Source organism: Branchiostoma lanceolatum, chromosome 6, assembly GCF_035083965.1.
Source record: "Branchiostoma lanceolatum isolate klBraLanc5 chromosome 6, klBraLanc5.hap2, whole genome shotgun sequence".
NCBI lineage: Eukaryota > Metazoa > Chordata > Leptocardii > Amphioxiformes > Branchiostomatidae > Branchiostoma > Branchiostoma lanceolatum.
Genome location: NC_089727.1, coordinates 15,014,041 through 15,029,235, shown reverse-complemented (window position 1 = coordinate 15,029,235; position 15,195 = coordinate 15,014,041). Strand labels below are relative to the sequence as shown.

General features: G+C 40.0%; 1 protein-coding gene across 34 annotated transcripts; it reads right to left on the bottom strand.

Moving 5' to 3' along the window:
* Positions 1-124: 124 nt before the first annotated feature.
* Positions 125-15,193, bottom strand: LOC136436785 (apoptosis-inducing factor 1, mitochondrial-like). Of its 34 annotated transcripts, XM_066431067.1 has the most exons (24): positions 14,918-15,193; positions 13,885-14,066; positions 13,432-13,446; positions 12,723-12,840; positions 11,748-11,807; positions 11,171-11,322; positions 10,443-10,573; positions 10,019-10,109; positions 9,451-9,612; positions 8,806-8,959; positions 8,381-8,443; positions 8,060-8,148; positions 7,443-7,583; positions 6,807-6,949; positions 6,102-6,261; positions 5,574-5,639; positions 5,159-5,182; positions 4,548-4,647; positions 4,273-4,511; positions 4,077-4,127; positions 3,233-3,310; positions 2,673-2,738; positions 2,010-2,201; positions 125-1,506 (listed from the first exon to the last, which is right to left on the bottom strand). In XM_066431067.1, exons 1-24 carry the CDS (start codon positions 15,003-15,005, stop codon positions 1,429-1,431), a joined length of 2,643 nt encoding a protein of 880 aa, XP_066287164.1. In that variant the 5' UTR covers positions 15,006-15,193; the 3' UTR covers positions 125-1,428. The 34 variants fall into 34 exon arrangements, with proteins under 34 accessions (XP_066287164.1, XP_066287160.1, XP_066287162.1 ...); XM_066431063.1 differs by having other exon boundaries at positions 4,273-4,647; XM_066431065.1 differs by having other exon boundaries at positions 3,233-3,298; positions 4,273-4,647.
* Positions 15,194-15,195: the final 2 nt, after the last annotated feature.

The following is a 15,195-nucleotide window of genomic DNA, read 5'->3' as shown; positions in this document are numbered from 1 at the left end:
CTAACCAATCATAACTTGCCAGTTTTACTTCCATACATCTAGTCTTGGATGTGATTAATAAGTGCAATTACTAGATATTATTAACTAAATCATTTCACGAAAAATACAGCAAGACACCAATCAGTTGAATTAGAAACTGTTATAATCAGCAATCTTCAAACAATATATTCTATATGACTGAACTACACATCAGAGGATGCATCTTTTCTGAAATATACTCCATCCATTCTGTGTTGGAGGACCAACAGTACTTATCTATAATTGTTAAAGACACTTCAGCTTCTTGCTGCTATGGATAGGACTGGAAGACTTTCTCACCATCCTAATGCCACATGTATCCCCTTTTCAGTAGTTGTCCCGACCTAATCCCCCCAATCGGAACTTGTAATCCCCCAGCAGTCCAAGTTTCGATGTCACCGAAATAACAATTAAAGTGGGAAGTTTTAATTACTTGCCACTTTGTATCCACCCTAGGACTATAAATTGTAAGTTTGGCTTTTCTTCTGACTTGATCTACATAATACTATATCATGTCTTTCTTCAGACCCTGATCTTGCAGATACACTGGTCTTTCGTACGACAGTAGTTTCATGTAGTGTAAAAAGTACTCTAGCCTTTCTTCAAACCCCATGTATAGCAGACACATCAGCCCTTCTTTCCACACGAACAACCTGTTAGAATCGTATTCATCAAGTTTCAATTTTCACACTGTACATTTTTGAATGAGTATTTGCCATCAATCTGTTGCATACTTCAACCAGAGGACAGGTTAGCTCTCCCTGTGGAGAATAAACTTTCACCCCACTTTCAAACCTTCTACCCTGACCAAAAGCCTTTCTCAGTCCTGTTCCATGCTCTAATGCAGTGTCCTTTTAGTTTTCTACCTGTCTAATATGATCTATGAGATTTTGCTCCAGATGTCAAGAAAACCTTTTGAAGGGTTACATTACTTAGCAAACAGACAATTGATCATATATCACTCATATCATAAATTGATACAGATACTATTAGGAATTTAAGTACTTGTAAGAAATCCTCCTATCCACAGGAAAACGGAAATGTTTTCGCTCATAATTTCTTGTATTAAGTTTTAGAAGAATGACACTAGCAAAGATGAAGATTTTTGAATAGCACTTTAGGAAGCTGCATGTATATACTGTTTATAAGGAGCAAAATTACAATCCAACACACATCATTCAGACCAACAGCTTCAGACTCTTTGTTAATTAGCAGCTGTTCTTTCCATTAATGTCTTAAAGTACATCTACATCAAAATCTAAAGATAATAATCTAGTGCATCTCTGGAAAATGTAGCAACAAAGACAATGTCTCTATCATCCCTATAATTCCATAATAGATGTAGTCAGCATGATTTAGATTATACTTTCTACACACGATCATCTGAGAGACAGTTATATAGGCCCTGCATCAATCTTCATCAGCATGAAGATCAAACAGTTTGGCAACCTCTGCCAGGTCCTGATGCTGCTTCCCCTCCTTGACGATCTGTCATAAAGATAAGAAATAACACTAATTAAGCCATATTGTTTATGTTACAAGATGCAGAATTTCCGAAGAAAGAAAGGAAAGTCAATGAGATTGAGAATACAGTTTAATTACTCCCCAAGCAGAGATTTGGCTAAGGCTGGTGTTTGACATGTTTTTATGTGTTTTTGTCAGGCTTTCTATTTTGTCCCGCCTTCTTTATGCCAGCCAGCCAAACTGCCCGGCATAAATGAAACTGCCAGCCAAACTCGCCAGCATGAAGAAAACAGGATAAGATAGAAAGCCAGACAAAAACGCCTAAAAACATGTCAAAAAACAGCCAAAACCAAACCTCTGCTTTGATAGTACAGTTTAACTAGCATCCAGGAAAACTACACTTGGAAAAAAATCAAGGTCTAGTGCAGTTAGTTATTGTTGATGGCAGAAAAAGTTTCTCAATTGTTTCAAGTTTTTATCCTGTACAAAGAGTATGAGAATCTTGACAACTCAGTAAACCTTCCCACCTTTCTCGCGATGGGCATTCTGTTGAACAGGTTCCACAGCACAACACCAACGATGATGTCGTCTCTCAGATAGAAGATCACACCCTTCCCGTAATCCTCCTTGGGTGTGGGAGCGACCCTGTTCTCAGCTTCCACCTCAGCAACAAGCTTGGCAGCTGCCTCTACATCTGGGGCTGGTTCATCTGTCGCACTCTGTTCAGAATCAGAGCGTAAAAAGAACACGAAATTACCATCAAAATGGAAACTATCTATAGATAGAACACAGAGTTCAGAGATTCTATTGTTAAGTCGTATGTTGCCTTTGATGGGAGTCTCAAAGAACTAGACAGCTATTTGAAACATGCAATGCAAAAGCAATAATTACTATACATGAATCACAAAGTTAACATAACGAAGTGATAGCTTATATACATGTAGTACACTGCATGCAAAGTGGGTAGGCTATGGCAATTGTGGGAAGGAGAAGCACATGTACAAGGTAAACACATACTTGCACATCTAGCAGATAACCAAACTTCCAGCACTCAAGAAATTTTGGAAAATGTATGAGTAGCTACATGTAAGTAAATGAAGTACAACATTAATGTATAATGGACAAGTATTGAGAGATAGAGGAGCACACCACAGAATAGTACACAAGAACACTAGACTAAGTGTCATCACCTCTGGATGTGGGAAGAGTGCAAACGGATAGTTTGCAAGGTCAAAGACCTTTGTGTCCCTCACTCCCTGGTGTGAGTGCAAACACACAGAGCACAGTCAGTACAACATACAAACTAAATGCTAACCACTTTGGGCAGTTTATGACTACACACATTGTGCCTAGACAATACAGACTACACTTATTTTACAGCCACCTCAGATTTGTGGGTAGGCTGTATCTCAGACTGGGGTTTCTCTATCTCTGCAGCAGGGGTTGCCTCATCAGACTGAGGTGACTCTAGAAACCCATCAGGTGTTGTTGGGTACGTGTTTGGCAAAACTGAGGCCAAAGAGTCAACAACGTACGACACTCCAGTTTCTACTTCCTCCAACAATTCACCCTCAGATTCCTCTGGGCTTGAGAGTACATAGTAAAATCCAATGGTAGGTTCTTCTATGTCTGAAGGAAGGGTTGTGTCTACAGACACCTCAGACTGAGAGTTTTCTGACAAAGTATTTATGGGCAGGTTAGGATGTGAAGGCTGCTGTGCAATGCTGATGTCAGGTATCTCTGTAATCACCTCAGTCTTTTCAGAGGCTGAAGGTTCAGTGTCAGTGGCAGAGGGCACTTCAGAAGGCTCTGTTGGCTGTGCAGATGACTAGTTGTGAAAGGGAAGTGGTATGCAAAGATGGAAGGAAGAAACAAACCTTATGGTGAGATGAGAAATACAACTTAAAGCAAGAAGATGAAATGTTGTAAAGGTTATGACTTAAGACAGATACCAAAAAAGGAGACTGAATACAGATGCAAGAGATGTGTTGGTTGTAGGGTGTTCACAAGTACAACAGAAATGAAACTCTACAGATTGATGTTAACTTCTTGATAGAATCAGTATCAAAATATCTTAACTATTGTTGTGTAACACATGCTCACATTGACATTCCTACAATTCTAACTGAAGAACTTTGTGAATATACAGTTTCTCACTATCATAATTACATGTACATGAAAGTAGATAAGGCATCTGGAAGATTCACAATGCAATGGTTTGACATTCCCCACAAATGCATCAACAATCAGAGTAGAGGAAGGCAGAGAGTAAGAAAGGTATGCTACTCAAAAGATTAACTAAATGCCACAAAAACATGTGTAAAACACTGAGACAGGCACATTCTACATCTGCATGGAGATTATAATTAATGGGTATGCACAGCTGACACAGGAAAGTAGCAAAATTATGGAAATACGAATATCATACTGTGTGGTAATGAGGGCTTGAAATAACAGGTTAGATATTAGTATATTAGGAAGAGGTTACAGAGACTTTTAAGCAGCACAGGGATCTTGAATGGGAATGACACACTGGAGAGGACCAGGGAGGGACTATGCCTGTAGGGGAAACATGACTGTGTACATGTAAGCACCTCAACTTCAGGGGCAGCTGTTGTTTCACTAGACTCGGCTGCCACAGCCTCCTGAAAGAAGAGGTAAACAGAACAAAGAAAAATACATCAACAAAGAAATCATAATCATGAAAAGAAATGCAATAAAGCAAACACAATATGCTAACTGAGATAAAGAATACAAAAGCAGAGCATCAGAAAATGATTCTTTTGCCACCTCTCCTGTAGAGGGTGTTTCAGAGTTTGCAGCAGGAGCTTCAGATGGAGCAGCTGCAGGCTCAGAAGCAGGTGTTGCAACTGGCTCAGAGGAAGGAATTTCAGCTGGCTCAGAAGGAGCTTCAAGTGCTGCAGCTGTTTCAGCAGGTGACTCAGGGGCCTCTGAGGCAGGTGCTGCAGCTGACTCAGGGGTATCAGAAGCAGGCGCTGCAGCTGGCTCAGGAGGAGTTTCTGAAGCAGGTGCTGCTGCTGGCTCAGGAGGAGTTTCTGAAGCAGGCTCAGCAGTGGGCTCTGCTGCAGGTGCAACAGCTGCTGGAGCTGGCTCTGGCTGAGCCTCAGGAGTCGGCGCTTTTTCAGGCTCAGCAGAGGGCGGAGACTGGAAATAAAGACACAGCAAAACAAAACAAAAATAGGTCCAAAACAGTGTCAAAATCTTAAAATCATAAAAATTGTAATAGAGCACGATATAAATAAACATATGTTAGATTGACCAAAAAAAGAATAATAGAAAGCCTACTTAAAGGGGCAGCAGTAGTTTGATAAACAAAGGGTTGACATGGCCAGTGTGTAGTGCACATACATGTAGCAGGATACCTCTTTAGATGGCAGGGACTATGTACATGTACATGTAAACATGGAAAGAGCTTGAAGAAGAGGAGCTCTTTGCTAAAAGTATCCAGACAGACAGACAGACAGCCCAAATTAAAGTACTTGACTGCACCCATGACACCTAGCAGCACAGGGCAAAAAAAAAGTAAGGGTCAGTTGTGCCAAACAGACATCGCTGCTGCTGCATAGAAATGAGATAATACCCATCGCCAAGCTGATGGCCAACTGTGGAGGAAGCAGGGATTTTTAAGCAATATATTTATGGTATTCTTTCTCACCTCTTTGGTCGGTAGTGTGGCTTCCTGTGTGTGTATCAAACAATGCATGTAAATCAAAACATCCTCTGTACTACAACATACACTAGCACTTAACTGTACTCACCAAAAAATTTAAGACAAATCGAAAAGAAATAGATACAAAGATGCAATATATACACAGAAATTAGCCTGGGCACCATCCTAGTTAGTTTTCCATAGCTCCAATATTCTCTGCCTGCTAACTGCTTGCTAACTGTGGCTCCAATACTCTCTGCTTGCTAGCTGTTGGTAAGCAGAGAGTATTGGAGCCACAGAAAACTAATTAGGAAACACAGGAAACATAGAGGTAGTATCAATAAGTATAGGTACATGAATCTTGAAAAGCATGAAATCAAGACGTGACAAAGGCAATAAGGCTCAAAGACAGAGCCATTACCATAACCTCTAGATCAGGTACAGTAGCTGGTGCAGCCTGTTGCATGGCAGAACCAAAGATAGACAGCTAAACACACAAACACATCAAAGAGAAGAAAGTGTATTGTGCTGTATATCAAAGCAGTAAGCCTTTAAAAATGATTAACCATCTGCAGTAGAATCTGAGATTGTCAGGATTTGAACTGAGATTGTCCATAATTATGTAAACAGCCACCCATTGCAAGCATTCAGTATCTATATATTAAAAGCTCTATTACACACATACATACTCTATTGGCAGTATTGCATGGCAGTAGACACTCACAGGATCCGAAAGAAAGTCTCTATCATAAAATCATCTTATTCTTTTGCTGTTGCATAAGCAGGAAATACAGAAGATTGAAGGCAAATGTTCCAAAGCCTTTGAGATAGATGTATGTTGGTAAACTGAAAATGGTAAAAATAGATACCCTATATCATAACCTCCAAAGAACACAAGTGTACATGACATGTCATGACGTGCACGCGCTACAGTGCTGAGTCTACTTACAGCTTCAGTCTCTGTGACTGATCTCAGGCTCTCTCCCGTCTCCTCCACTACTGCCCTGGGCGTGTCCTTCTCTGTTGCCTTGGCGAAGACTGCCACAGTAGGCAGGGACGAGTCCACGATACCGATGGCCTCATACCCCACATCCGGTCCCAGGTCAGACCTGTAGGATTAAGGAATTACAGCAGAATATGTCACAAACATTGTTAGCGTAACGTTTGGCCTAGAATCCAGTGGTCCAAGGTTCGAATATCCTGACATGCCACTGATGTTGTGCCCTTGGAAAAGCATTTTACACGACTTTCCAGGTGTAAAAATGGGTACCTGACTTAGGTTTGGGAGGGAAAAGGATGGGCTCCGCCTTCAAATACCATGCACTAGACACAGTGGATAACAACCCACTGCACCTACGGCCCCAAAAAGGCTATGGGACTACCTTTACCTATTATAACACAAACATTTTCTCCCATAACTTTTACAAAACATAGATAGCTAAGAAAAGTGTTACACCAAATTCTGCTAAATATGCTTTGGTGTCATTTCTATAAACTGGCAACTGGCTCGAAAGAGCCACCAGCTGCTGATAAAAAAATGCTTGATATACAAAAAAATAATAACTTTTTATGAGACATTTTGAATATAGGGAACAGGGAAAGAAGAACATACATTTGTAATACTGTGAACATATTGGTATGCTGATTCCCTCACCAGAACATGGACTGATGCCAGTAGGGTTTCTTGGCGCCCGTCATGTTTTCCCCAGCCAGTCGGCCACTGACGACAGCGTGATCGTGGTGTTCCACCCTCCGCCGACCCAGCTTGATGTCATAGAAAGAGGAGGCGTCGCCAGCCTAAACACAAACAGGAAACGCTGTGATGAGTGCAATACTTGTTGCTTATAACACTATGAGTGCATGAACAGTTTCATCAGGTTGGTACTAAGTAAATGGATGGCAAAGTTCATTCACTTTGTACACAACTAAGTGTTTTATTATTTTCTTTAGAACTCAAAGAGTTAGTTAAAAGTTAAAGTCCTCCCGCACCAGACTGTGCATAGGCCAAAGAGATAACTGCCAAATGTTAACATTTCTGTGTATTGCTGTGTATTGTTGGACAACAAAGTTGTACACAACGAAGTGTTTTGTTCAAGACCGACGTCGCCTGAATTGTCATGCAGAAGGAGACAGCCGGTCACCGAAAACGATGGTCTGTAATAAAACACTTGGTTGTGTACAACTCTGTTATCCAACAGTACGAGTGCAATACACAGAAATTATGACATTTGACAGGTACCTCTTTGAGTTGAAAAGGAACTTCAAAGATTTTCCAATAACTATATCTTACCACCCAGATGTCAGATCTGGCCTCTAGTTCAGCATTGACTCTGAAGCCTCCGTGCATGTCGTCTACTTCCAGTCCTGACTCCTTGGCCAGTTCTGTGTTGGGCTCCAGGCCTACTGCCACAACTACATGGTCTGTAGAGATCTGAGAAGGAAATACACAACAAAACAGCATTACAAGTCAAGTCAAAGTTTATTGAACAACAGTTGCGACAGGTACAATGTATGGCAAATAACATGGAGTATAAACCTGTACGAAAACTTATCAGGATTCAATTTACTATATACAAAATGTATACTATAGACAGTACTGGCACAGACATAAACATATATTTTTGGTTATAAATGTTTGTCATCTTGTAGTGTCAAGTGGCATATAGGTCAGCAAATTTCCTTGCTGTTTTTGTAGCAATTAATTAAACGTAGAAAACTTTAATCATATTAAAATGTTTGTTATTCTGCACCATGGATTCATATACTGTTTAAACATTTATAACTTTACATCATTATAATCTATGCCAACACTAATTTGTCTATTGTTTACGTACATGTAAAACAATAACATACTCTTAATTTGTAAATGGTATCTGAGAAATACTGTAAGTTGTAACATAAACTTACCTCTTCTCCTGTGTTGAGCTTGAGGATCACCTTTCCATCACTAAACCTGGCTCTCTTCACAAATGTTTCTGGTTTCACAGTGGCTCCCTCTGTGAAATACATGTTTTAATAATCTTACATTTCAACATTCTAATTAAAAACTAACACAACAGACTAGATGTTTGGCAACTGAGAAATATCTATGTACGTGGGAAAATAGAAGTATGACAGGGGCCTTACATCTGGAGGAAAAACAATTTCAAAATTACTAGTGAAGACTGAAATACTATGTAGGTGCATGTTTTACTTTATAGTTATTATACATAATATACAAGATCTTACCTTCTCTGACTTTTGCTGTTGTCCACTGGCTCAGGTACTCAGGGAGAACTTTTCCCATATTCCCTAAAACAGAAACAAACAATTAATAAGCCAATATTTCTTACAAGAATACAAGGAAAAAATAGTTTGACTTCTGTTTATCAATCTATTTTATCTCAATACACCTGGGTTACCCCTTTGATTTATAAAAGTTGATTTCCAAGAGGGTACATGTATATGCAGTACAATCAGTTAGATGGAGACAAAAGTGGACAACACTCAGTAGAACAAATAAAATCCAATGTCAAACAAAATTGTTATCCATAACTCAAAGTTTTAGCTGTTCAAAGTTCAAAATCAAAAGAAGCGGAGGTCAGATGTCAAGAAATTACATGAGGTGTGCATCTCAAGGCTACTTTGAACCCTTACATTATGATCTGACTCACCTTGCTCTGGGAACATCTGGATGACCTTGAGGCTGGAGTCCCTACTCCTCTTCCCCAGGGCACAGGTGAGCTCACTCCCCAGGAAACCCCCTCCCACCACTACAATGGAGCTCGCATTCTTGGACACCTCATCCAGTCTCTTAAAATCCTTGATCTAGTAAGGAAAATAAAGACAAACACTTATTTCTTGCTTTATCGCAATGTTGACAGTGTACAATGGTTAGAAGATACACATATGATTTCTCTTTAAACAATTAACAATGTCATTAGGTTTTGTAAGAAATACAAAAATGGTCTCCAAAAAGCAAAATCTTTGCCTCAAAGAGTTACTCCTATGAAGAGAGTGACTATAATCTTCTAGTCTGCATAACGCAAACTCCAGCTGTCTGGGGGTTTCTCTCCCCTCCCCACGGGTTGCGAGGCGGTTACAGGGCGGCGAGCGGTCACAGGAGGCTTGACTGAATTCAGGCTAATATTCTTCATGTTCATTACAGAAATTAAACGTGAGTAGACCGTTAGCATTATGTACATAAATACATGTACTTTGTGTTCACCTTTTAAATGAAAACAATGTTGACTGCTTAGAATCTATTAAGCATCTTAAGCAATTTTCAAAAACCTGAGAGCAAAATGTCAAAGACTTACTCCTCTGAAGAGAGTGACCCTGTCCTTGACTTCCTGTGATGCCCTCTCGAACACGGGTATGTTACGAGGTCTGCCACCTGTGGCGATGAGGACCTTGTCGTAGAAGATTTCCCACCCATTGTCCAGCACAGCCACCTGTTTCTGTGGGTTCAGCTTCATCACCTGTTAAAAAAGTAACAGGTAAGACTTTTTGACATCTTTATATCTTAGAATAAAAGCTCACATGTATCAAGTGATAAAGTAGATGAAGTGATTCTAGTATGTTGTATGAACTCTTGTTTTAACACAAAGTGCAAGGCTCACCAAAACACATTGCTTCGGTCGTCGTCAGATTGAACTGACCCACTATTTTTGACATTTGACCCATTACTGGTGTTAGATTTCTAGAGCGTTACATGTCAGTAGTGGGTTAGTTCAGCCTGAGAAACAAGAGTTTTGGTAGAAAATTTGCTTTGGTGAGTCATGTGTTGGATCAACAAATTTAACTTCAATGATCTCCATATTTTTGGGTCACAGATATCAAACAATCAATTAAAGCAGTAATTAAACAAAAGGGTGAAATCCTGACCTTTCTTCCTTTGACAACAGCCACTCCTCCGTTTTCCTGGTATGCCAACTCTTTAGGCTCCACATAGAAGGATGGTGGGTTATAGTAGACACTGCAAAATTGAATACTCAAGATATAAAGGTCAGCCCTGAGACTAACATTATAAATAAGTCAGACACACAACTGTAGACTGTACAATTACGGTACCGTAAATGCTGAAACCACTGCAAACATTTTTGTCGAATACCGTAGCAGCATGTGACTATAGCGCTGCCGCAGACTTAAAAACCCGCAAACACTCCATTTTGGCCTTGGCCCGAAATAAAAACCATGTGAACTTAAATCCATTTACAGTATTCCATTACATAATAATATCTCTGCACAAGTATAGCACTAACGGTTAGCTTTGATTTCTTTATTGCAGGATGAGGTGTAGAGGCCTAACCTTCTCTCCTTGCCATTCCACTGCTTGAATTTCATTTTCTCCACCAGTTTGGGCTCGTCGCTGTACCACAGCTCCTTGGACAGCGGTGGCCTCATGTAGGGAAGCTCCTCCTCTTCTGTCACCACAAGGACCTGGCAACGTGATGGACAGGTGATGAGACTGTGTTATTGAGGCAACCTCTCAACATACATGTAAACATCACTCATAAGGTAGGGAGTTTGAAGCTCATTTACCTACTAACCACATGCATGGTGAAATGAGGCAGAGCAGGAGCTACTCTGACAGCAAGAAGACCTTCAAGACTAAATTGAACAGTGTAAAAGATTATGTAAAAGGTAGTGCTGGTGTTTGTGCACAAAAAAAGCAACATCACTCATAAGGTAGGGAAGCTCATGCATGGGCACTGTACTAACAACAAGCATGGTGAAATGAGCACCATGCAAGAGGGCTTACAAAATTTAATCCAACAGTTTAAAAGATACATGTGTATGTAAAAGGTAGTGGTGCTGTTCATGTACTTCTTTGTCACCAAAAATAGCAACACAGTTCATCTTCGAAAAATATTCCTCTGGGCTCATTTGTATTCAACAATACTTGATACAAACACAAAAGCTTTGCCGCCTGAACCCTGACGTTTGTCTCTCCTGAACCCATTTCTCTGTGTTAAGGAGAGAGCATTGCTGCTCTACAACCTGTTTACGTGGAAATATTGTTGTAAACAGTTTTACCTGAGCCTTCGCATCACTTGCCCTGATTGCTCTGAAAGCAGCAAATGACGCTGTCCCCCCTCCAATCAGCAGGTACTTGGCATGGCCCGGGATTTCAGGCATGACCTCAAAGTCAGGGTAGGACTGAGGCACCGCATCCAACAGTTTCTTGCCTGGACACAAAAAACAGACACAGTACCTTTATTTCAATGTTCTGAAATTGGTCATCTAATATGCATTGAGCATTCCCTCCCATTTCCTTGTATTGTAAGAAACTATCCTGCAAAGGTTGAGAGAAGATGCAAAATGAGCATTTGGTATAGCCATCAGTTCCTTGTACCCTATAACAAGGCTAAAAGATGCACATGGTTAAGTACAAATAACTACATATTGTTAGTATTACGGAGCAGCTTATGTACTCTTATGTCATACCTTAAAATCCTTTAGCAGCTAAGCTATTGTGCATGGGATTAGTATAATGTAACATGCATGCATGAAAGCTGACTAATCATGATTATAACACATCAGAATATTAGTATATATTTCTGATGGGGGAGGGGGCAAATGATGCAGGCTATTTTCTTGATCCATGACTCACTTTCAGCATCAGGTGCTGCTTCAGCAGGTGTTTCTACAGCTGGTGGCGGAGCAGCTGGAGCTTCCATTTGCAAAAGCAAAGTACAGAGTGCAACTTAAAATCTGATATTACTAGTGAATCACAAAAAAACATAGACACAGAGTATGATGTAAAACAACTCCTAGCTGTAAGCATTGGCACATATTGAAAGTAAGAAAGCCATGCAGTACAACAGAGAAGATGGAAGTCTTTGTTTGAGAAAAGTGTGTTCAAACAGCATAAAACAATGTAATGACAATGATGATGATAACAAGTGCTAGGTGGGATTTTTTTAATACTAATCTGATGACTAGAAGGCAGGAACGTAAAGGCTTAGCTTGCATATCCCTTGACAATCTACGATGACATTGGTAGAGGTTTAATGATAGCCAATGACAAAGCTGAAAGTGTCATTCTGTAGGGTAAGGTGGGGGGGGGGCATAAGTTGTACCTGCCAAATCCATAAGGATATGATCATCTGAATATTGGCTTACAAGTCCTGAGGATTGCTCAGCAGCCTGACACACAGCTACTAGCATACCAGCAGCCAAGGCAGCTTGTTTGAGGAAAAACATGGAGTTCCACTACAACTACACGTGTGTATACAAGGATGATGAAAGAAACAGATCTCGACATGTGGATGTTCATGACAATGTAGAGTTGAAAGCAAATAAACTGCCTTTAGTTGAAGATCAAATATATGCAGTTTACTGCAGAAGTGAAGGTGATCATACCAAATATTGTACACATGTATAACAATTGTATATGTATCTTCATTAATAAAATTCACACTTGATCAATGCATCTTAACTGAACTAACACATCTCGACTAAAAACAATTTTATCAAAGCCTATATAACACCAGGCAATATCGACAATAAGCCTCTACAATACACACTGATACTGTTGATGACAACAAAGTTTACGTTCATGTTTTACCAGTTATGTGTAACATACCCGATTTTGTAGTTTCTGGCACAGGTTTCTCAGCAACTGTCTCTGCGGCTTCCTTACTTGCAGAAGACACAGCGGCTGCAGCTTTCTTTGGCGTATCTTTGGATGTTTCTCGCATGTACTGTAAACAGCAATAAGTTGACAATATTTGACAGTACCTTAGCTTCTATTTAGACTGTTATTGTAGTGGAGAACGCTACTGCTATATACTATTGTGAGTAAACTACACTATACATTCAACCTTTTATAAAGACAAATAGATCTTGATATAACCAAACCTGTCCTGCATTTCAGTAAAGTCTGAGAATGAGCTGTCACACACAACAGACCGTGAGACATTGGTAATTGCAAAAACCTCACAACACATGATGACACAGCACAGCACACAACACCACAGCATAGAGTATAGAAATCAGCATACAAAAGAAGATGATACAATAAGAAAGATACAATAAGAAGCTGAAGCTGAAAAGAAACTTATCTTAAAAGGGACTTTTAAAACTTTAAAAGCTCCAAAAGCAGACAACATCATCATTGTTGCAAATACAAGATATCTGAAATATATGCAATATAGCCAATGAAATATTATCTGACGATATGCGACCAGAAGACAATCCCTTCAGATACATTTCAGAATTATTGGTACAAAGTTCCGAAAGATGAATCATAGCATGGAGACATGAGACAGCAGCTATACTAAGGACTACCTCACCTTCCGTGACCACCACTGGGGTGAACATGCAAGAGAAGAAACCGAGAATGGTTAGGGAACACTACTGGGGAAGACAGGAGGGGTGAGCAATGAGCATTATTGACTGCAGAACACCAGTTATGGATAAAGTACCCACATAGATCTAGGTGACAATAGGTTATTTGTGAACCATCTAGTACATTCAATTATCTGCACTGTTCATTAAGTACTTGTAATAAAGAGGATGTTAAGAGTTGGGCAGCATACAGGGTATGGAATGAGGAAAGACAGTGACCACAGAAGATAAGACAGACACCATTTCATTTGACACTGAGTTGAATATTTTGATCAAGGCATTACTAAAAAACTTTCATTCAACATCAACATTTTGGTTAGTAGTCACACATTGTCACAGTTTGGAACCACTGAACAAGCAGCTATGACGTAATGCATACAAGTCCACTGAATACTCACATAAACGATACCTCCACCACCAAATAACGCAGCTAGCCCGAAAAATATATAGTTAATCTTGGATTGGGATTCTCCCGCAGATGCCATAGACCGCACACTCTGCCATGAAGGGGGTGTCCTGTGAGCAGGGCCATGTCTGGTCTTTCTGGACGTGTCTGATGATAAGACATGCAGGCTAGCACCTGCGAAAAAGAAAACAAAACAGCCTCATTAAGTTATCTATTCAGAGTTGGTATAAAACCTGGTGTTCTCCAGTCCTTTCCTTAGTCACTGACGAATGACAGCAGATGACAAATTACAGCGGATGCTGTCTGAAACGTCTGTTTCAATATTTTATCCAGTTGCTTGCCTTGAGTAGTAACTGTTTTGGGCTTAAAAAACACAAAAGTACAAGTAGAATTAACAGGACAACTTATTACAAATCTGTTTTCTTCGACAATGGAAGTAACCATAAAGACAAAAAACTTTTGTCTATAAACTGATATCACAACTGTTGATATACCGGTATACCACAAGACAGGTGTTTTAGGTCAAAGGTCACATGAAGGTGAAATTGCCACACCTCCATCACCAGATGGCTACTAGTAACAGACAGGTCAATCACATCACATTGTCTGTCAATCAAATTGTTATATATCTTGGGTTATTACTTCTATTTCTAAAAGTAAAAACATAATTTTGTCTAACATTTATCATACATCATACACCCACGTAACATTACATGTAACTGTTACATAATGCACACAGATTTTATGGTACATGTATTAAATGATATCCAATACAACCAACACCATATTTCGATATAATTAAATATCAAGTTCATTGCACTAATAATTTTGATGTCCTTAATAACGAGGCCAGGCCAAGGTCGTTCTTCTTCAAAACCCTGCCCCCCCCCCCCCCCCCAACAATGGCGGACAGATCGTACATTCATCCAAAAATGACACATCAATACAACGATGCCATCGTGTTGATATGATATTTTTCAAAATCATATTTCATTTAGAGATAGTGACAAAGTTGAGGGCCTGACCGTGAACTTGGAACTGCTTGGTGGTCACCGTCCTGCAGCACGCTGCAGTAAGTCGTGCAGCGGTGACCGATCCTGCTATCCGAAACATCTCCGTAAACTTCTCACAGCTCCCGTCTGGATCCTCCTAAAGTCCTGAGTAACCCTCTAGTCCTTATATGTGTCTGATAAATCCTGTATAACGATTCCAATGTCCAGAAACTGAAGTTGTCATCGAGAAAAAAAGTTGTAGTGTCAGACAGATGAACACATGCCTGAGGTCAGGGAGAGTACCCTGGAGA

Excerpts from the sequence above, each read along its gene's own strand:
- LOC136436785 (XM_066431063.1), bottom strand. The coding sequence starts at position 15,005 with ATGTTTCGGATAGCAGGATCGGTCACCGCTGCACGACTTACTGCAGCG. Across the intron at positions 9,613-10,018 it reads CTGTTGTCAAAGGAAGAAAG|GTGATGAAGCTGAACCCACA; the intron begins GTCAGGATTTCA and ends CTTTTTTAACAG. Across the intron at positions 8,149-8,380 it reads AACAGCAAAAGTCAGAGAAG|AGGGAGCCACTGTGAAACCA; the intron begins GTAAGATCTTGT and ends TGTATTTCACAG.